General features: G+C 45.9%; 1 protein-coding gene across 4 annotated transcripts in view; it reads left to right on the forward strand.

Annotated features, from left to right (window-relative positions):
- The window catches only part of LOC122550377 (disintegrin and metalloproteinase domain-containing protein 12-like), a 483,861-nt gene that overhangs the window by 124,099 nt on the left and 335,789 nt on the right, over positions 1-23,973 (forward strand). For all 4 annotated transcript variants that reach the window (XM_087992303.1, XM_087992306.1, XM_087992307.1 and 1 more), the window contains exon 8: positions 5,498-5,569. In XM_087992303.1, coding sequence (XP_087848429.1) covers positions 5,498-5,569 — 72 coding nt within the window. The remainder of the gene's footprint in view (positions 1-5,497; positions 5,570-23,973) is intronic.

A 23,973-nucleotide genomic window follows, 5' to 3' on the forward strand; every position in this document is an offset into this window, starting at 1 on the left:
TTCCCTTCCTCCCGCTGACTGTAACCCAGCTGTCCCTATCCTGTGTCTGGGGAGTGACCACCTCCCTGTACATCCCCTCAATTTCCCCCTCAGCCTCCCGGATGATCTGCAGTTCATAGCTCCAGCTCCAGTTCGTGAAGCTGGAGTTGGGTGCACTGCCCGGAGATGTGGTTGGCAGAAACAGGCAGGGACAGTGGCCTGCTGCAGGGAGAGGTTCAAAATTGGAGGTGTAGTGGACAGCGAAGATGGTTACCTCAGATTACAACAGGATCTGGACCAGATGGGCCAATGAGGAGAAAGTGAGGACTGCAGATGCTGGAGATCAGAGCTGAAAATGTGTTGCAGGAAACGTGCAGCAGGTCAGGCAGCATCAAAGGAGCAGGAGAATCGACGTTTCGGGCATGAGCCCTTCTTCAGGAATGAGGCATTTCTGAAGAAGGGCTCAGGCCCGAAACGTCGATTCTCCTTTTCCTTGGATGCTGCCTGACCTGCTGCGCTTTTCCAGCAACACATTTCCAGATGGGCCAATGGGCTGAGAAGTGGCAAATGGAGTTTAATTCAGATAAATGTGAGGTGCTGCATTTTGGGAAAGCAAATCTTAGCAGGAATTATACACTTAATGGTAAGGTCCTCGGGGGTGTTGCTGAACAAAGAGACCTTGGAGTGCAGGTTCATAGCTCATAGAACATAGAACAATACAGCGCAGAACAGGCCCTTCGGCCCTCAATGTTGTGCCGACCTGTGAACTATTCTCAGCTCGTCCCCCTACACTATCCCATCATCATCCATGTGCTTATCTAAGGATTGTTTAAATCTCCCTAATGTGGCTGAGTTAACTACATTGGCAGGCAGGGCATTCCACGCCCTTACCACTCTCTGAGTAAGGAACCTGCCTCTGACATCTGTCTTAAATCTATTACCCCTCAATTTGTAGTTGTGTCCCCTTGTACAAGCTGACATCACCATCCTAGGAAAAAGACTCTCACTGTCTACCCTATCTAATCCTCTGTTCATCTTGTATGTCTCTATCAAATCCCCTCTTAGCCTTCTTCTCTCCAATGAGAACAGACCCAAGTCTCTCGGCCTTTCCTCATAAGACCTTCCCTCCAGATCAGGCAACATCCGGTAAATCTCCTCTGCACCTTTTCCAATGCTTCCACATCCTTCCCAAAATATGGCGACCGGAACTGTACACAATATTCCAAGTGCGGCTGGACCAGCGTTTTGTAAAGTTGCAGCATGATATTGCGGCTCCGGAACTCAGTCCCTCCACAATGAAACCTAACACACCGTATGCCTTCTTAACAGCACTATCCACCCGTGTGGTAACTTTCAGGGATCTATGTACATGAACTCCAAGATCCCTCTGCACATCCACACTGCCAAGAATCTTTCCATTGACCCAGTACTCTGCTTTCCTGTTATTCTTCCCAAAGTGCATCACCTCACATTTAGCTGCATTGAACTCCATTTGCCACCTCTCAGCCCAATTCTGCAGTAACCTGTAACATTCTTCCAAACTGACCACTACTCCACCGACTTTAGTGTCATCTGCAAATTTACTAATCCATCCACCAATGCCTGCGTCTAAGTCATTTATAAAAATGACACAGCAACGACCAGTCAAAGACAGAAGTGGGAAGTTGAGTGTGGATCCTGTGGAGATCGGAGAGATGTTAAAGGAACATTTCTCATCAGTGTTCACTCAGGAAAAGGAGAATATTGTAGAGGAGAAGAATGAGGTACGAGATATTAGACTAGAAAGGATCAGCTTAGTTACAGACAGGTGTTATCAATACTAGAAGGAGTGAAAGTGGACAAGTCCCCTGGGCCGGATGGGATTTATCCGAGGATTCTCAGGGAAGCTAGGTCCCAAAACAGATCCTTGTGGCACACCACTAGTAACCAGACTCCAGGCTGAATATTTTCCATCAACCACCACTCGCTGCCTTCTTTCAGAAAGCCAGTTTCTAATCCAAACTGCTCAATCACCCTCAATCCCATGCCTTTGCATTTTCTCCAACAGCCTCCCATGTGGAACCTTATCAAAGGCTTTACTGAAGTCCATGTACACCACGTCAACTGCCCTACCCTCATCTACATACTTGGTCACCTTCTCAAAAAGCTCAATGCGGTTTGTGAAACACAACCTGCCCTTGACAAAACCATGGAGAAAGTGAGGACTGCAGATGCTGGAGACCAGAGCATAAAAAATGTGTTGCTGGAAAAGCGCAGCAGGTCAGGCAGCATCAAAGGAACAGGAGAATCGACGTTTCCTGAAGAAGGGCTTATGCCCGAAAAGTCGATTCTCCTGCTCCTTTGATGTTTCTTGACAAAACCATGTTGACTATCTGAAATCAAATTGTTGCTTGCTAGATGATTATAAATCCTATCTCTTATAATCCTTTCCAAACCCTTTCCTACAACAGAAGTAAGGCTCACTGGTCTATAATTACCTGGGTCATCTCTACTGCCCTTCTTGTAATAGGGCACAACATTTGCAATCCTCCAGTTTTCTGGGACGAAACCCGAAGACAATGATGACTCAAAGATCAAAGCCAAAGGCTCTGCTCTCTCCTCCCTAGCTTCATAGAGAATCCTCGGATAAATCCCATCTGGCCCAGGGGACTTGTCTACTTTCACTCCTTCTAGAATTGATCACACCTCTGCGTAACTAACCTCGATCCTTTCTAGTCTAATATTCTTCTCCTCCACAATATTCTCCTTTTCCTGAGTGAACACTGATGATAAATATTCGTTTAGCACCTCCCCGATCTCCACAGGGTCCACACACAGCTTCCCACCCCTGTCTTTGACTGGCCCGAATCCTACCCTAATCATCGTTTTATCCCTCACATACCTATAGAAAGCTTTAGGGTTCTCCTTTATTCTATTTGCTAAAGACTGCTCGTGTCCTCTCTTTGCTTTTCTTAACTCTCTCTTTAAATCCTTCCTCGCTGATCTGTAACTCTCCATCGCCTCATCTGTACCATCTTGTCTCATCAACACATAAGTCTCCTTCTTCTTCGTAACAAGAGATGCAATTTCTGTAGTAACCCACGGTTCCCTTACCTTATCACCTCCTCCCTGCCTGACAGGGACAGACCTATCAAGGACACGCAATATCTGTTCCTGAAACCAGCTCCACATTTCCATTGTCTGCATCCCCTGCATTTTGCTCCCCCATTCTATGCATCCTAATTCTTGCCTAATCGCATTATAATTGCCCTTGTCCCATCGATAACTCTTGACCTGTGGCATGTACCTATCCCTTTCCATCGCTAAACTATATGTAACTGAATTACGGTCACTCTCTCCAAAGTGCTCACCTACAACTAAATCAAACACCTGGCCTGGGTCATTCCCAAGCCCCAGACCCAGTGTGGCCTCCCCTCTTGTCGGCCCTTCGACATCCTGTGTCAGGAAACCCTCCTGTACACGTTGGACAAAAACTGATCCATCTGACATACTGGAGTTATAGCATTTCCAGTCAGTGTTGGGGAAGATAAAGTCCCCCATAATGACCACCCTGTTCCTTTCACTCCGACCCAGGATAATGTTGCTAATCCTCTCTCCCACCTCCTGGAACTCTGCGGAGTCCGATTAAAAGAAAAACTCTCCTCTCCTGTTTCTAACCTCAGCCCACACTACCTCAGTAGACGAGTCCTCATCAAAAGATCTTTCAGCCACCGTTAGACTGTCCTTGACTAACAAGGCCACACCTCCCCCTCTTTTACCGCTTTGCCTGTTCTTCGTGAAAGATCTAAACCCTGGAACCTGCAACATCCATTCCTCACCCTGCTCTATCCATGTCTCCGAAATGGCCACAACATTGAAGTCCCAAGTACCCATCCATGCTGCAAGCTCCCCCATCTTATTTCGGATACTTCTGGTGTTGAAGTAGACACACTTCAAACCAGTTTGCTGTCTACCAGCACATTCCTGTGACCCTGAAATCCTGTCCCTGTCCTCCTTACTCTCATCTTCCTGTGCACTGCAACTACACCTCCGGTTCCCATCCCCCTGCTGAGCTAGTTTAAACCCACCCGAATAGCACCAGCAAATTTCCCACCAGGATATTTGTACCCCTCTGGTTCAAGTGAAGACCATCCTGTTTGTACAAGACCCACTTTCCCCAGAAGAGCCCCAATTATCAAAGTACCTGAAACCCTCCCTCCTGTACCATCCTTGCAGCCATGTGTTCAGCTGATATCTCTCCCTATTCCTTGTCTCACTATCTCGTGGCACGGGTAACAATCCAGAGATAACAACGCGGTTTGTTCTAGCTCTCAGCTTCCACCCTAGCTCCCTGAAATCCTGCCTTACATCCCTATCCCTCTGTCTACCGATGTCGTTGGTACCTACATGGACAACGATTTGGGGCTGGTCACCCTCTCCCTTCAGGATCCCAGAGATACAACCCAAGACATCACAGACCCTGGCACCTGGGAGGCAACACACCAACCGTGAGTCTCTTTCATTCCCAACAAACCTTCTGTCTGAGCTTCCCAATGACTAACACTCTCCTCCTTTCCCCCCCCCCCCCCCCCCCCTTCCCTTCTGTGCAACAGGGACAGGCTCTGTGCCAGAGACCTGGGCCCCACTGCATAGCCCTGGTCAGTCGTCCCCCTCAACAGTATCCAAAACGGTATACATGTTTTTCAGGGGAGCGACCACAGGGGATCCCTCCACTGATGTTTTTTCCCCCTTTCGAACAGTCACCCAGCTTTCTTCGTGCCTCGGAGTAACTACTTCCCTGTAACTCCTATCTGTCACAGCCTCTGCCTCCTGAATGATCCGAAGTTCATCCAGCTCCCGCTCCAGCTCCCTAACACGGTCTTGGAGGAGCGAGTGTTGGGTGCACTTCCTGCAGATGTACTTGCTTGGGACACTAATGGTGTCCCTCACCTCAAACATCCTGCAGGAGGAACATTGCTCTGCCTGCACTACCATCCCTGCTAGTCCCCTAGTCACAAAGTAAAAAAGAGACACTTACCTGATATGTCCCTGGTCTTTAAGGTTAGAGGAGGGGAGGGTCTTAGGTTGAGAAAACACTGACTTATGTAGCTGGATGGAAATTAAAATAAGACGTCCCTCCTTTCGCAGAAACCTCTGCTCTCTGACTTCAAATATAAAAGCTCAAATCAGTGTCTCACGCTCCCGCAGGCCCCTGGTCTGAGCTCCCACCCTTCGCGCTACTGCTGCTGCTGACAAACAGAAAATCCTTAAAAGAGAAGTCTCAGGTAGATAGTTAAAAATCACACTCCAACAGGTTTAAAAGGGAGCACCCGCTTTCGGAGCGCCGCTCCTTCATCAGATAAGTGTGGTGCAGCATCAGAAGACACCGAATTTAAAACAAAAGCAGACAGTGTCATTTCAGCTGTGTTTAACTTTGTCCTTCCATAATAATGCTGGTGGTCGAGGTATGTGTGATGATGGGGTCCTACGTGGAGCTATTCTGACCAGTGAAACATCACCAATTTTTGTCTCCCTTTAGTACATAGATCTGGGGAGTAATAAGGACGCTGTCGTGCAGAGAATGATTAATGTTGTCAATGCCGTCAATATGGTGAGTGAGGAAGGAGACTGTGTTCACATTGATGACACGTTAAACTTCTATTACTCTGTGAAAAACTCCATCAATTTATTTCTGAAGTTTGAATTCTCAAGGTAAAAGTGATCACATTTGCACTATGGTTATTTCTCTCAATGGAGGAACGATAAGGCTGTGCCAGACCACACTTCACTCTATCAACAGATCACACTATACTCTCTCAGACAGACCACACTTTACCCTCTCAGACAGACCACACTTTACCCTCCCAGGCAGACCATACTTTACTCTCCCAGGCAGACCATACTTTACTCTATCAACAGATCACACTTTACTCTCTCAGACAGACCACACTTTACTCTCTCAGACAGACCACACTTTACTCTCTCAGGCAGACCATACTTTACTCTCTCAGACAGACCAGACTTTACCCTCTCAGGCAGACCATACTTTACTCTCCCGGGCAGACCATACTTTACTCTCTCAGACAGACCACACTTTACTCTCTCATCTTGACCATGCTTTACTCTCTCAGACAGGCCACACTGTACTCTCTCATCTTGACCATACTTCACCCTCTCAGACAGACCACACTTTACTCTCTCAGACTGACCATAGTTTACTGTCTCAGACAGACCACACTTTACCCTCTCAGACAGACCACACTTTACCCTCTCAGGCAGACCACACTTTACCCTCTCAGACAGACCACACTTTACTCTCTCACACAGACCACACTTTACTCTCTCAGACAGACCACACTTTACTCTCTCAGACAGACCACACTTTACCCTCTCAGACAGACCACACTTTACCCTCTCAGGCAGACCATACTTTACTCTCCCAAGCAGACCACACTTTACTCTCTCAGACAGACCATACTTTACTCTCTCAGACAGACCACACTTTACTCTCTCAGACAGATCACACTTTACTCTCTCAGACAGACCATACTTTACTCTCTCAGACAGACCACACTTTACTCCCCCAGACAGACCATACTTTACTCTCTCAGACAGACCATACTTTACTCTCTCACACAGATCACATTTTACTCTCTCAGACAGACCACACTTTACCCTCTCAGACTGACCACACTTTACCCTCTCAGACAGACCATACTCTCTCAGACAGATCACACTTTACCCTCTCAGACAGACCACACTTTACCCTCGCAGGCAGACCATACTTTACTCTCTCAGCCAGACCATACTTTACTCTCTCAGACAGACAACACTTTACACTCTCATCTTGACCATACTTTACTCTCCCAGGCAGACCATACTTTACTCTCTCAGACAGACCATACTTTACTCTCTCAGACAGACCACACTTTACTCTCTCATCTTGACCATACTTTACTCTCTCAGACAGACCACACTTTACTCTCTCATCTTGACCATACTTTACTCTCTCAGACAGACCACACTGTACTCTCTCATCTTGACCATACTTTACTCTCTCAGACAGGCCACACTATACTCTCTCATCCTAACCATACTTCACCCTCTCAGACGGACCACACTTCACTCTCTCAGACAGACCACACTTTACCCTCTCAGACAGATCACACTTTACTCACTCAGGCAGACCATACTTTACTCTCCCAAGCAGACCATACTTTACTCTCTCAGACAGACCACACTTTACCCTCTCAGACAGACCATACTTTACTCTCCCAGGCAGACCACACTTTACTCTCTCAGACAGACCATACTTTACTCTCTCAGACAGACCATACTTTACCCTCTCAGACAGACCACACTTTACCCTCTCAGACAGACCACACTTTACCCTCGCAGGCAGACCATACTTTACTTTCTCAGCCAGTCCTCACTTTACACTCTCAGACAGACCACACTTTACTCTCTCATCTTGACCATACTTTACTCTCTCAGACAGGCCACACTATACTCTCTCATCCTAACCATACTTCACCCTCTCAGACAGACCACACTTTACTCTCTCAGACTGACCATAGTTTACTCTCTCATCTTGACCATACTTTACTCTCTCAGACAGACCACACTTTACTCTCTCATCTTGACCATACTTTACTCTCTCAGACAGACCACACTTTACTCTCTCATCTTGACCACACTTTACCCTCTCAGACAGACCACACTTTACTCTCTCAGACTGACCATAGTTTACTCTCTCATCTTGACCATACTTTACTCTCTCAGACAGACCACACTTTACTCTCTCATCTTGACCATACTTTACTCTCTCAGACAGACCACACTTTACCCTCTCAGACTGACCATAGTTTACTCTCTCAGGCAGACCATACTTTACTCTCTCAGACAGACCATACTTTACTCTCTCAGACAGACCACACTTTACTCTCTCAGACAGATCACACTTTACTCTCTCATCTTGACCATACTTTACTCTCTCAGACAGGCCACACTATACTCTCTCAGACTGACCATAGTTTACTGTCTCAGACAGACCATACTTTACTCTCTCAGACGGACCACACTTCACTCTCTCAGACAGACCACACTTTACCCTCTCAGACAGACCACACTTTACCCTCTCAGGCAGACCACACTTTACCCTCTCAGGCAGACCATACTTTACTCTCCCAGGCAGACCATACTTTACTCTCTCAGACAGACCATACTTTACTCTCTCACACAGATCACACTTTACTCTCTCAGACAGACCACACTTTACTCTCTCAGGCAGACCACACTTTACCCTCTCAGACAGACCATACTTTACTATCTCAGACTGACCACACTTTACTCTCTCTGACAGACCACACTTTACCCTCTCAGGCAGACCATACTTTACTCTCTCAGGCAGACCATACTTTACTCTCCCAGGCAGACCATACTTTACTCTCTCAGACAGACCATACTTTATTCTCTCAGACAGACCACACTTTACTCTCTCAGACAGACCATACTTTACTCTCTCAGACAGACCACACTTTACTCTCTCAGACAGACCATACTTTACTCTCCCAGGCAGACCATACTTTACTCTCTCAGACAGACCACACTTTACCCTCTCAGGCAGACCATACTTTACTCTCCCAGGCAGACCATACTTTACTCTCTCAGACAGACCATACTTTACTCTCTCACACAGATCACACTTTACTCTCTCAGACAGACCACACTTTACTCTCTCAGGCAGACCACACTTTACCCTCTCAGGCAGACCACACTTTACTCTCTCAGACTGACCACACTTTACTCTCTCAGACAGACCACACTTTACCCTCTCAGGCAGACCATACTTTACTCTCTCAGGCAGACCATACTTTACTCTCCCAGGCAGACCATACTTTACTCTCTCAGACAGACCATACTTTATTCTCTCAGACAGACCACACTTTACTCTCTCAGACAGACCATACTTTACTCTCTCAGACAGACCACACTTTACTCTCTCAGACAGACCATACTTTACTCTCTCAGGCAGACCATACTTTAGTCTCTCAGACAGACCATACTTTACTCTCTCAGACAGACCACACTTTACTCTCTCAGACAGACCATACTTTACTCTCCCAGGCAGACCATACTTTACTCTCTCAGACAGACCATACTTTACTCTCTCAGACAGACCATACTTTACCCTCTCAGACAGATCACACTTTACTCTCTCAGCCAGTCCATACTTTACTCTCTCAGACAGACCATACTTTACTCTCTCAGGCAGACCATACTTTACTCTCTCACCCAGATCACACTTTACTCTCTCAGACAGACCACACTTTACCCTCTCAGACAGACCACACTTTACCCTCTCAGACAGACCACACTTTACCCTCTCAGACAGACCACACTTTACTCTCTCAGACAGACCATACTTTATTCTCCCAGGCAGACCATACTTTACTCTCTCAGGCAGACCATACTTTATGCTCCCAGGCAGACCATACTTTACTCTCTCAGACAGACCACACTTTACTCTCTCAGACAGACCATACTTTACTCTCCCAGGCAGACCATACTTTACTCTCTCAGACAGACCATACTTTACCCTCTCAGACAGATCACACTTTACTCTCTCAGCCAGTCCATACTTTACTCTCTCAGACAGACCATACTTTACTCTCTCAGGCAGACCATACTTTACTCTCTCACCCAGATCACACTTTACTCTCTCAGACAGACCATACTTTACTCTCTCAGACAGACCACACTATACTCTCTCTGACAGATCACACTTTACCCTCTCAGACAGACCACACTTTACCCTCTCAGACAGAACAAACTTTACTCTCTCAGACAGACCATACTTTACTCTCTCAGACAGACCACACTTTACCCTCTCAGACAGACCACACTTTACTCTCTCAGACAGACCACTCTATACTCTCTCAGACAGACCACACTTTACTCTCTCAGACAGACCATACTTTACTCTCTCAGACAGACCACTCTATACTCTCTCAGACAGATCACACTTTACTCTCTCAGACAGACCACACTTTACCCTCTCAGACAGACCACACTTTACCCTCTCAGGCAGACCATACTTTACTCTCCCAAGCAGACCATACTTTACTCTCTCAGACAGACCACACTTTACTCTCTCAGGCAGACCATACTTTACTCTCCCAAGCAGACCATACTTTACTCTCTCAGACAGACCATAGTTTACTTTCTCAGACTGTCCATACTTTACTCTCTCAGACAGACCATACTTTACCCTCTCAGACAGATCACACTTTACTCTCTCAGCCAGTCCATACTTTACCCTCTCAGACAGACCATACTTTACTCTCTCAGACAGACCATACTTTACTCTCTCAGACAGACCATACTTTACCCTCTCAGACAGATCACACTTTACTCTCTCAGCCAGTCCATACTTTACTCTCTCAGACAGACCATACTTTACTCTCCCAAGCAGACCATACTTTACTCTCCCAGGCAGACCATACTTTACTCTCTCACACAGATCACATATTACTCTCTCAGACAGACCACACTTTACCCTCACAGACAGACCACACTTTACCCTCTCAGACAGACCACACTTTACCCTCTCAGGCAGACCATACTTTACTCTCCCAAGCAGACCATACTTTACTCTCTCAGCCAGTCCTCACTTTACTCTCTCAGACAGACCATACTTTACTCTCTCAGACAGACCACACTTTACTCTCTCAGACAGACCACACTTTACCCTCTCAGACAGACCACATTTTACTCTCTCATCTTGACCATACTTTACTCTCTCAGACAGGCCACACTATACTCTCTCATCCTAACCATACTTCACCCTCTCAGACAGACCACACTTTACTCTCTCAGACTGACCATAGTTTACTCTCTCATCTTGACCATACTTTACTCTCTCAGACAGACCACACTTTACTCTCTCATCTTGACCATACTTTACTCTCTCAGACAGACCACACTTTACTCTCTCATCTTGACCACACTTTACCCTCTCAGACAGACCACACTTTACTCTCTCAGACTGACCATAGTTTACTCTCTCATCTTGACCATACTTTACTCTCTCAGACAGACCACACTTTACTCTCTCATCTTGACCATACTTTACTATCTCAGACAGACCACACTTTACTCTCTCACACAGATCACACTTTACCCTCTCAGGCAGGCCACACTTTACTCTCTCAGACTGACCACACTTTACTCTCTCAGACAGACCACACTTTACCCTCTCAGGCAGACCATACTTTACTCTCCCAGGCAGACCATACTTTACTCTCTCAGACAGACCATACTTTATTCTCTCAGACAGACCACACTTTACTCTCTCATCTTGACCATACTTTACTCTCCCAGGCAGACCATACTTTACTCTCTCAGACAGACCATACTTTACTCTCTCAGGCAGACCATACTTTACTCTCTCAGCCAGTCCATACTTTACTCTCTCAGACAGACCATACTTTACTCTCTCAGGCAGACCATACTTTACTCTCTCAGACAGACCATACTTTACTCTCTCAGACAGACCATACTTTACCCTCTCAGACAGATCACACTTTATTCTCTCAGCCAGTCCTCACTTTACTCTCTCAGACAGACCACACTTTACTCTCTCATCTTGACCATACTTTACTCTCTCAGACAGACCACACTTTACTCTCTCATCTTGACCACACTTTACCCTCTCAGACAGACCACACTTTACTCTCTCAGACTGACCATAGTTTACTCTCTCATCTTGACCATACTTTACTCTCTCAGACAGACCACACTTTACTCTCTCATCTTGACCATACTTTACTCTCTCAGACAGACCACACTTTACCCTCTCAGACTGACCATAGTTTACTCTCTCAGGCAGACCATACTTTACTCTCTCAGACAGACCATACTTTACTCTCTCAGACAGACCACACTTTACTCTCTCAGACAGATCACACTTTACTCTCTCATCTTGACCATACTTTACTCTCTCAGACAGGCCACACTATACTCTCTCAGACTGACCATAGTTTACTGTCTCAGACAGACCATACTTTACTCTCTCAGACGGACCACACTTCACTCTCTCAGACAGACCACACTTCACTCTCTCAGACAGACCACACTTTACCCTCTCAGACAGACCACACTTTACCCTCTCAGGCAGACCACACTTTACCCTCTCAGGCAGACCATACTTTACTCTCCCAGGCAGACCATACTTTACTCTCTCAGACAGACCATACTTTACTCTCTCACACAGATCACACTTTACTCTCTCAGACAGACCACACTTTACTCTCTCAGGCAGACCACACTTTACCCTCTCAGGCAGACCACACTTTACTCTCTCAGACTGACCACACTTTACTCTCTCTGACAGACCACACTTTACTCTCTCAGGCAGACCACACTTTACCCTCTCAGGCAGACCATACTTTACTCTCTCAGACAGACCACACTTTACTCTCTCAGGCAGACCACACTTTACCCTCTCAGGCAGACCATACTTTACTCTCTCACACAGATCACACTTTACTCTCTCAGACAGACCACACTTTACTCTCTCAGGCAGACCACACTTTACCCTCTCAGGCAGACCATACTTTACTCTCTCAGGCAGACCATACTTTACTCTCCCAGGCAGACCATACTTTACTCTCTCAGACAGACCATACTTTATTCTCTCAGACAGACCACACTTTACTCTCTCAGACAGACCATACTTTACTCTCTCAGACAGACCACACTTTACTCTCTCAGACAGACCATACTTTACTCTCCCAGGCAGACCATACTTTACTCTCTCAGACAGACCATACTTTACCCTCTCAGACAGAACACACTTTACCCTCTCAGGCAGACCATACTTTACTCTCCCAGGCAGACCATACTTTACTCTCTCAGACAGACCATACTTTACTCTCTCACACAGATCACACTTTACTGTCTCAGACAGACCACACTTTACTCTCTCAGGCAGACCACACTTTACCCTCTCAGGCAGACCACACTTTACTCTCTCAGACTGACCACACTTTACTCTCTCAGACTGACCACACTTTACTCTCTCAGACTGACCACACTTTACTCTCTCATCTTGACCACACTTTACCCTCTCAGGCAGACCATACTTTACTCTCTCAGGCAGACCATACTTTACTCACCCAGGCAGACCATACTTTACTCTCTCAGACAGACCATACTTTATTCTCTCAGACAGACCACACTTTACTCTCTCAGACAGACCATACTTTACTCTCTCAGACAGACCATACTTTACTCTCTCAGGCAGACCATACTTTACTCTCTCAGACAGACCATACTTTACTCTCTCAGACAGACCACACTTTACTCTCTCAGATAGACCATACTTTACTCTCCCAGGCAGACCATACTTTACTCTCTCAGACAGACCATACTTTACTCTCTCAGACAGACCATACTTTACCCTCTCAGACAGATCACACTTTACTCTCTCAGCCAGTCCATACTTTACTCTCTCAGACAGACCATACTTTACTCTCTCAGGCAGACCATACTTTACTCTCTCACCCAGATCACACTTTACTCTCTCAGACAGACCACACTTTACCCTCTCAGACAGACCACACTTTACCCTCTCAGACAGACCACACTTTACCCTCTCAGGCAGACCATACTTTACTTTCCCAAGCAGACCATACCTTACTCTCTCAGGCAGACCATACTTTATTCTCCCAGGCAGACCATACTTTACTCTCTCAGGCAGACCATACTTTATTCTCCCAGGCAGACCATACTTTACTCTCTCAGGCAGACCATACTTTATTCTCCCAGGCAGACCATACTTTACTCTCTCAGACAGACCATACTTTACTCTCTCAGACAGACCACACTATACTCTCTCAGACAGATCACACTTTACCCTCTCAGACAGACCACACTTTACCCTCTCAGACAGAACATACTTTACTCTCTCAGACAGACCATACTTTATTCTCCCAGGCAGACCATACTTTACTCTCTCAGACAGACCACACTTTACTCTCTCAGACAGACCACACTTTACCCTCTCAGGCAGACCACACTTTACCCTCTCAGGCAGACCATACTTTACTCTCCCAAGCAGACCATACTTTACTCTCTCAGACAGACCACACTTTACTCTCTCAGACAGACCATACTTTACTCTCCCAGGCAGACCATACTTTACTCTCCCAGGCAGACCATACTTTACTCTCCCAAGCAGACCATACTTTCCTCTCTCAGACAGACCATACTTTACCCTCTCAGACAGATCACACTTTACTCTCTCAGCCAGTCCATACTTTACCCTCTCAGGAAGACCATACTTTACTCTCTCAGACAGACCATACTTTACTCTCTCAGACAGACCATACTTTACCCTCTCAGATAGATCACACTTTACTCTCTCAGCCAGTCCATACTTTACTCTCTCAGACAGACCATACTTTACTCTCCCAAGCAGACCATACTTTACTCTCCCAGGCAGACCATACTTTACTCTCTCACACAGATCACATATTACTCTCTCAGACAGACCACACTTTACCCTCTCAGACAGACCACACTTTACACTCGCAGGCAGACCATACTTTACTCTCCCAAGCAGACCATACTTTACTCTCTCAGCCAGTCCTCACTTTACTCTCTCAGACAGACCATACTTTAGTCTCTCAGACAGACCACACTTTACTCTCTCAGACAGACCACACTTTACCCTCTCAGACAGACCACATTTTACTCTCTCATCTTGACCATACTTTACTCTCTCAGACAGACCACACTGTACTCTCTCATCTTGACCATACTTTACTCTCTCAGACAGGCCACACTATACTCTCTCATCCTAACCATACTTCACCCTCTCAGACAGACCACACTTTACTCTCTCAGACTGACCATAGTTTACTCTCTCATCTTGACCTTACTTTACTCTCTCAGACAGACCACACTTTACTCTCTCATCTTGACCATACTTTACTCTCTCAGACAGACCACACTTTACTCTCTCATCTTGACCACACTTTACCCTCTCAGACAGACCACACTTTACTCTCTCAGACTGACCATAGTTTACTCTCTCATCTTGACCATACTTTACTCTCTCAGACAGACCACACTTTACTCTCTCATCTTGACCATACTTTACTCTCTCAGACAGACCACACTTTACTCTCTCATCTTGACCATACTTTACTCTCTCAGACAGACCACACTTTACTCTCTCAGACAGACCACATTTTACCCTCTCAGTCAGATCACACTTTACTCTCTCATCTTGACCATACTTTACTCTCTCAGACTGACCATAGTTTACTGTCTCAGACAGACCATACTTTCCTCTCTCAGACGGACCACACTTCACTCTCTCAGACAGACCACACTTTACTCTCTCAGACAGACCATACTTTACTCTCTCACACAGATCACACTTTACTCTCTCAGACAGACCACACTTTACTCTCTCAGGCAGACCACACTTTACCCTCTCAGGCAGACCATACTTTATTCTCCCAGGCAGACCATACTTTACTCTCTCAGACAGACCATACTTTACTCTCTCAGACAGTCCATACTTTACTCTCTCAGACAGACCATACTTTACTCTCTCAGACAGACCACTCTATACTCTCTCAGACAGACCACACTTTACCCTCTCAGGCAGATCACACTTTACTCTCCCAAGCAGACCATACTTTACTCTCTCAGACAGACCACACTTTACTCTCTCAGACAGACCATACTTTACTCTCTAAGGCAGACCATACTTTACTCTCCCAAGCAGACCATACTTTACTCTCTCAGACAGACCATACTTTACTCTCTCAGACAGACCATACTTTACTCTCTTAGACAGACCATACTTTACTCTCTCAGACAGACCATACTTTACCCTCTCAGACAGATCACACTTTACTCTCTCAGCCAGTCCATACTTTACTCTCTCAGACAGACCATACTTTACTCTCCCAAGCAGACCATACTTTACTCTCCCAGGCAGACCATACTTTACTCTCTCACACAGATCACATATTACTCTCTCAGACAGACCACACTTTACCCTCACAGACAGACCACACTTTACCCTCTCAGACAGTCCACACTTTACCCTCTCAGGCAGACCATACTTTGCTCTCCCAAGCAGACCATACTTTACTCTCTCAGCCAGTCCTCACTTTACTCTCTCAGACAGACCATACTTTACTCTCTCAGACAGACCACACTTTACTCTCTCAGACAGACCACACTTTACCCTCTCAGACAGACCACATTTTACTCTCTCATCTTGACCATACTTTACTCTCTCAGACAGGCCACACTATACTCTCTCATCCTAACCATACTTCACCCTCTCAGACAGACCACACTTTACTCTCTCAGACTGACCATAGTTTACTCTCTCATCTTGACCATACTTTACTCTCTCAGACAGACCACACTTTACTCTCTCATCTTGACCATACTTTACTCTCTCAGACAGACCACACTTTACTCTCTCATCTTGACCACACTTTACCCTCTCAGACAGACCACACTTTACTCTCTCAGACTGACCATAGTTTACTCTCTCATCTTGACCATACTTTACTCTCTCAGACAGACCACACTTTACTCTCTCATCTTGACCATACTTTACTATCTCAGACAGACCACACTTTACTCTCTCACACAGATCACACTTTACCCTCTCAGGCAGGCCACACTTTACTCTCTCAGACTGACCACACTTTACTCTCTCAGACAGACCACACTTTACCCTCTCAGGCAGACCATACTTTACTCTCCCAGGCAGACCATACTTTACTCTCTCAGACAGACCATACTTTATTCTCTCAGACAGACCACACTTTACTCTCTCATCTTGACCATACTTTACTCTCCCAGGCAGACCATACTTTACTCTCTCAGACAGACCATACTTTACTCTCTCAGGCAGACCATACTTTACTCTCTCAGCCAGTCCATACTTTACTCTCTCAGACAGACCATACTTTACTCTCTCAGGCAGACCATACTTTACCCTCTCAGACAGATCACACTTTACTCTCTCAGCCAGTCCATACTTTACTCTCTCAGACACACCATACTTTACTCTCTCACACAGATCACATTTTACTCTCTCAGACAGACCACACTTTACCCTGACAGACAGACCACACTTTACCCTCTCAGACAGACCATACTTTACTCTCTCAGCCAGTCCTCACTTTACTCTCTCAGACAGACCATACTTTACTCTCTCATCTTGACCATACTTTACTCTCTCAGACAGGCCACACTATACTCTCTCATCCTAACCATACTTCACCCTCTCAGGCAGACCACACTTTACTCTCTCAGACTGACCATAGTTTACTCTCTCATCTTGACCATACTTTACTCTCTCAGACAGACCACACTTTACTCTCTCATCTTGACCATACTTTACTCTCTCAGACAGACCACACTTTACCCTCTCAGACTGACCATAGTTTACTCTCTCAGGCAGACCATACTTTACTCTCTCAGACAGACCATACTTTACTCTCTCAGACAGACCACACTTTACTCTCTCAGACAGATCACACTTTACTCTCTCATCTTGACCATACTTTACTCTCTCAGACAGGCCACACTATACTCTCTCAGACTGACCATAGTTTACTGTCTCAGACAGACCACACTTTACTCTCTCAGACGGACCACACTTCACTCTCTCAGACAGACCACACTTCACTCTCTCAGACAGACCACACTTTACCCTCTCAGACAGACCATACTTTACTCTCTCAGACAGACCATACTTTATTCTCCCAGGCAGACCATACTTTACTCTCTCAGACAGACCATACTTTACTCTCTCAGACAGACCACTCTATACTCTCTCAGACAGATCACACTTTACCCTCTCAGACAGACCACACTTTACTCTCTCAGCCAGTCCATACTTTACTCTCTCAGACAGACCATACTTTACTCTCTCAGGCAGACCATACTTTACCCTCTCAGACAGATCACACTTTACTCTCTCAGCCAGTCCATACTTTACTCTCTCAGACACACCATACTTTACTCTCTCACACAGATCACATTTTACTCTCTCAGACAGACCACACTTTACCCTGACAGACAGACCACACTTTACCCTCTCAGACAGACCATACTTTACTCTCTCAGCCAGTCCTCACTTTACTCTCTCAGACAGACCATACTTTACTCTCTCATCTTGACCATACTTTACTCTCTCAGACAGGCCACACTATACTCTCTCATCCTAACCATACTTCACCCTCTCAGGCAGACCACACTTTACTCTCTCAGACTGACCATAGTTTACTCTCTCATCTTGACCATACTTTACTCTCTCAGACAGACCACACTTTACTCTCTCATCTTGACCATACTTTACTCTCTCAGACAGACCACACTTTACCCTCTCAGACTGACCATAGTTTACTCTCTCAGGCAGACCATACTTTACTCTCTCAGACAGACCATACTTTACTCTCTCAGACAGACCACACTTTACTCTCTCAGACAGATCACACTTTACTCTCTCATCTTGACCATACTTTACTCTCTCAGACAGGCCACACTATACTCTCTCAGACTGACCATAGTTTACTGTCTCAGACAGACCATACTTTACTCTCTCAGACGGACCACACTTCACTCTCTCAGACAGACCACACTTCACTCTCTCAGACAGACCACACTTTACCCTCTCAGACAGACCATACTTTACTCTCTCAGACAGACCATACTTTATTCTCCCAGGCAGACCATACTTTACTCTCTCAGACAGACCATACTTTACTCTCTCAGACAGACCACTCTATACTCTCTCAGACAGATCACACTTTACCCTCTCAGACAGACCACACTTTACCCTCTCAGGCAGACCATACTTTACTCTCCCAGGCAGACCATACTTTACTCTCCCAGGCAGACCATACTTTACTCCCCCAAGCAGACCATACTTTACTCTCTCAGACAGACCATAGTTTACTTTCTCAGACTGTCCATACTTTACTCTCTCAGACAGACCATACTTTACCCTCTCAGACAGATCACACTTTACTCTCTCAGCCAGTCCATACTTGACCCTCTCAGGAAGACCATACTTTACTCTCTCAGACAGACCATACTTTACTCTCTCAGACAGACCATACTTTACCCTCTCAGATAGATCACACTTTACTCTCTCAGCCAGTCCATACTTTACTCTCTCAGACAGACCATACTTTACTCTCCCAAGCAGACCATACTTTACTCTCCCAGGCAGACCATACTTTACTCTCTCACACAGATCACATATTACTCTCTCAGACAGACCACACTTTACCCTCTCAGACAGACCACACTTTACACTCGCAGGCAGACCATACTTTACTCTCCCAAGCAGACCATACTTTACTCCCTCAGCCAGTCCTCACTTTACTCTCTCAGACAGACCATACTTTAGTCTCTCAGACAGACCACACTTTACTCTCTCAGACAGACCACACTTTACCCTCTCAGACAGACCACATTTTACTCTCTCATCTTGACCATACTTTACTCTCTCAGACAGACCACACTGTACTCTCTCATCTTGACCATACTTTACTCTCTCAGACAGGCCACACTATACTCTCTCATCCTAACCATACTTCACCCTCTCAGACAGACCACACTTTACTCTCTCAGACTGACCATAGTTTACTCTCTCATCTTGACCATATTTTACTCTCTCAGACAGACCACACTTTACTCTCTCATCTTGACCATACTTTACTCTCTCAGACAGACCACACTTTACTCTCTCATCTTGACCACACTTTACCCTCTCAGACAGACCACACTTTACTCTCTCAGACTGACCATAGTTTACTCTCTCAGGCAGACCATACTTTACTCTCTCAGACAGACCATACTTTACTCTCTCAGACAGACCACACTTTACTCTCTCAGACAGACCACATTTTACCCTCTCAGTCAGATCACACTTTACTCTCTCATCTTGACCATACTTTACTCTCTCAGACAGGCCACACTATACTCTCTCAGACTGACCATAGTTTACTGTCTCAGACAGACCATAATTTACCCTCTCAGGCAGACCACACTTTACCCTCTCAGACTGACCATAGTTTACTCTCTCAGGCAGACCACACTTCACTCTCTCAGACAGACCACACTTCACTCTCTCAGACAGACCACACTTTACCCTCTCTGACAGACCACACTTTACCCTCTCAGGCAGACCACACTTTACCCTCTCAGGCAGACCATACTTTACTCTCCCAGGCAGACCATACTTTACTCTCTCAGACAGACCACCCTTTACTCTCTCAGACAGACCACACTTTACTCTCTCAGGCAGACCACACTTTACCCTCTCAGGCAGACCACACTTTACTCTCTCAGACTGACCACACTTTACTCTCTCAGACAGACCACACTTTACCCTCTCAGGCAGACCATACTTTACTCTCTCAGGCAGACCATACTTTACTCTCCCAGGCAGACCATACTTTACTCTCTCAGACAGACCATACTTTACTCTCTCAGACAGACCACACTTTACTCCCCCAGACAGACCATACTTTACTCTCTCAGACAGACCATACTTTACTCTCTCACACAGATCACATTTTACTCTCTCAGACAGACCACACTTTACCCTCTCAGACTGACCACACTTTACCCTCTCAGACAGACCATACCCTCTCAGACAGATCACACTTTACCCTCTCAGACAGACCACACTTTACCCTCGCAGGCAGACCATACTTTACTCTCTCAGCCAGACCATACTTTACTCTCTCAGACAGACCACACTTTACCCTCTCATCTTGACCATACTTTACTCTCCCAGGCAGACCATACTTTACTCTCTCAGACAGACCATACTTTACTCTCTCAGACAGACCACACTTTACTCTCTCATCTTGACCATACTTTACTCTCTCAGACAGACCACACTTTACTCTCTCATCTTGACCATACTTTACTCTCTCAGACAGACCACACTGTACTCTCTCATCTTGACCATACTTTACTCTCTCAGACAGGCCACACTATACTCTCTCATCCTAACCATACTTCACCCTCTCAGACGGACCACACTTTACTCTCTCAGACTGACCATAGTTTACTCTCTCATCTTGATCATACTTTACTCTCTCAGACAGGCCACACTATACTCTCTCATCCTAACCATACTTCACCCTCTCAGACAGACCATACTCTCTCAGACAGATCACACTTTACCCTCTCAGGCAGACCATACTTTACACTCGCAGGCAGACCATACTTTACTCTCCCAAGCAGACCATACTTTACTCTCCCAAGCAGACCACACTTTACTCTCTCAGACAGACCACACTTTACCCTCTCAGACAAACCACACTTTACTCTCTCAGACAGACCACACTTTACCCTCTCAGACAGACCACACTTTACTCTCCCAGGCAGACCATACTTTACTCTCCCAGGCAGACCATACTTTACTCTCCCAAGCAGACCACACTTTACTCTCTCAGGCAGACCATACTTTACTCTCCCAAGCAGACCATACTTTACTCTCCCAGGCAGACCATACTTTACTCTCTCACACAGATCACACTTTACTCTCTCAGACAGACCATACTTTACTCTCTCAGACAGACCACACTTTACCCTCTCAGACAGACCATACTTTACTCTCCCAGGCAGACCACACTTTACACTCTCAGACAGACCATACTTTACTCTCTCAGACAGACCATACTTTACCCTCTCAGACAGACCACACTTTACCCTCTCAGACAGACCACACTTTACCCTCGCAGGCAGACCATACTTTACTTTCCCAGCCAGTCCTCACTTTACTCTCTCAGACAGACCACACTTTACTCTCTCATCTTGACCATACTTTACTCTCTCAGACAGGCCACACTATACTCTCTCATCCTAACCATACTTCACCCTCTCAGACAGACCACACTTTACTCTCTCAGACTGACCATAGTTTACTCTCTCATCTTGACCATACTTTACTCTCTCAGACAGACCACACTTTACTCTCTCATCTTGACCATACTTTACTCTCTCAGACAGACCACACTTTACTCTCTCATCTTGACCACACTTTACCCTCTCAGACAGACCACACTTTACTCTCTCAGACTGACCATAGTTTACTCTCTCATCTTGACCATACTTTACTCTCTCAGACAGACCACACTTTACTCTCTCATCTTGACCATACTTTACTCTCTCAGACAGACCACACTTTACCCTCTCAGACTGACCATAGTTTACTCTCTCAGGCAGACCATACTTTACTCTCTCAGACAGACCATACTTTACTCTCTCAGACAGACCACACTTTACTCTCTCAGACAGATCACACTTTACTCTCTCATCTTGACCATACTTTACTCTCTCAGACAGGCCACACTATACTCTCTCAGACTGACCATAGTTTACTGTCTCAGACAGACCATACTTTACTCTCTCAGACGGACCACACTTCACTCTCTCAGACAGACCACACTTTACCCTCTCAGACAGACCACACTTTACCCTCTCAGGCAGACCACACTTTACCCTCTCAGGCAGACCATACTTTACTCTCCCAGGCAGACCATACTTTACTCTCTCAGACAGACCATACTTTACTCTCTCACACAGATCACACTTTACTCTCTCAGACAGACCACACTTTACTCTCTCAGGCAGACCACACTTTACCCTCTCAGACAGACCATACTTTACTCTCTCGGACTGACCACACTTTACTCTCTCTGACAGACCACACTTTACCCTCTCAGGCAGACCATACTTTACTCTCTCAGGCAGACCATACTTTACTCTCCCAGGCAGACCATACTTTACTCTCTCAGACAGACCATACTTTATTCTCTCAGACAGACCACACTTTACTCTCTCAGACAGACCATACTTTACTCTCTCAGACAGACCACACTTTACTCTCTCAGACAGACCATACTTTACTCTCGCAGACGGACCACACTTTACCCTCTCAGGCAGACCATACTTTACTCTCTCAGACAGACCATACTTTACTCTCTCAGACAGATCACACTTTACTCTCTCAGACAGACCACACTTTACTCTCTCAGACAGACCATAGTTTACTCTCCCAGGCAGACCATACTTTACTCTCTCAGACAGACCATACTTTACTCTCTCAGACAGATCACACTTTACTCTCTCAGACAGACCACACTTTACTCTCTCAGGCAGACCACACTTTACCCTCTCAGGCAGACCACACTTTACTCTCTCAGACTGACCACACTTTACTCTCCCAGGCAGACCATACTTTACTCTCTCAGACAGACCATACTTTACTCTCTCAGACAGACCATACTTTACTCTCCCAGGCAGACCATACTTTACTCTCTCAGAGAGACCATACTTTACTCTCTCAGACAGACCATACTTTACCCTCTCAGACAGATCACACTTTACTCTCTCAGCCAGTCCATACTTTACTCTCTCAGACAGACCATACTTTACTCTCTCACGCAGACCATACTTTACTCTCTCACCCAGATCACACTTTACTCTCCCAGGCAGACCACACTTTACCCTCTCAGACAGATCACACTTTACCCTCTCAGACAGACCACACTTTACCCTCTCAGACAGACCACACTTTACCCTCTCAGGCAGACCATACTTTACTCTCTCAGACAGACCATACTTTATTCTCCCAGGCAGACCATACTTTATGCTCCCACGCAGACCATACTTTACTCTCTCAGACAGACCATACTTTACTCTCTCAGACAGACCACACTATACTCTCTCTGACAGATCACACTTTACCCTCTCAGACAGACCACACTTTACCCTCTCAGACAGAACAAACTTTACTCTCTCAGACAGACCACACTTTACTCTCTCAGACAGACCACACTTTACTCTCTCAGACAGACCACACTTTACCCTCTCAGGCAGACCATACTTTACTCTCTCAGGCAGACCATACTTTACTCTCTCAGACAGACCACTCTATACTCT

The sequence above is a fragment of the Chiloscyllium plagiosum genome, unplaced genomic scaffold, assembly GCF_037043375.1.
Source record: "Chiloscyllium plagiosum isolate Xiang-an unplaced genomic scaffold, Cpla_swu_hap1 HiC_scaffold_1, whole genome shotgun sequence".
NCBI lineage: Eukaryota > Metazoa > Chordata > Chondrichthyes > Orectolobiformes > Hemiscylliidae > Chiloscyllium > Chiloscyllium plagiosum.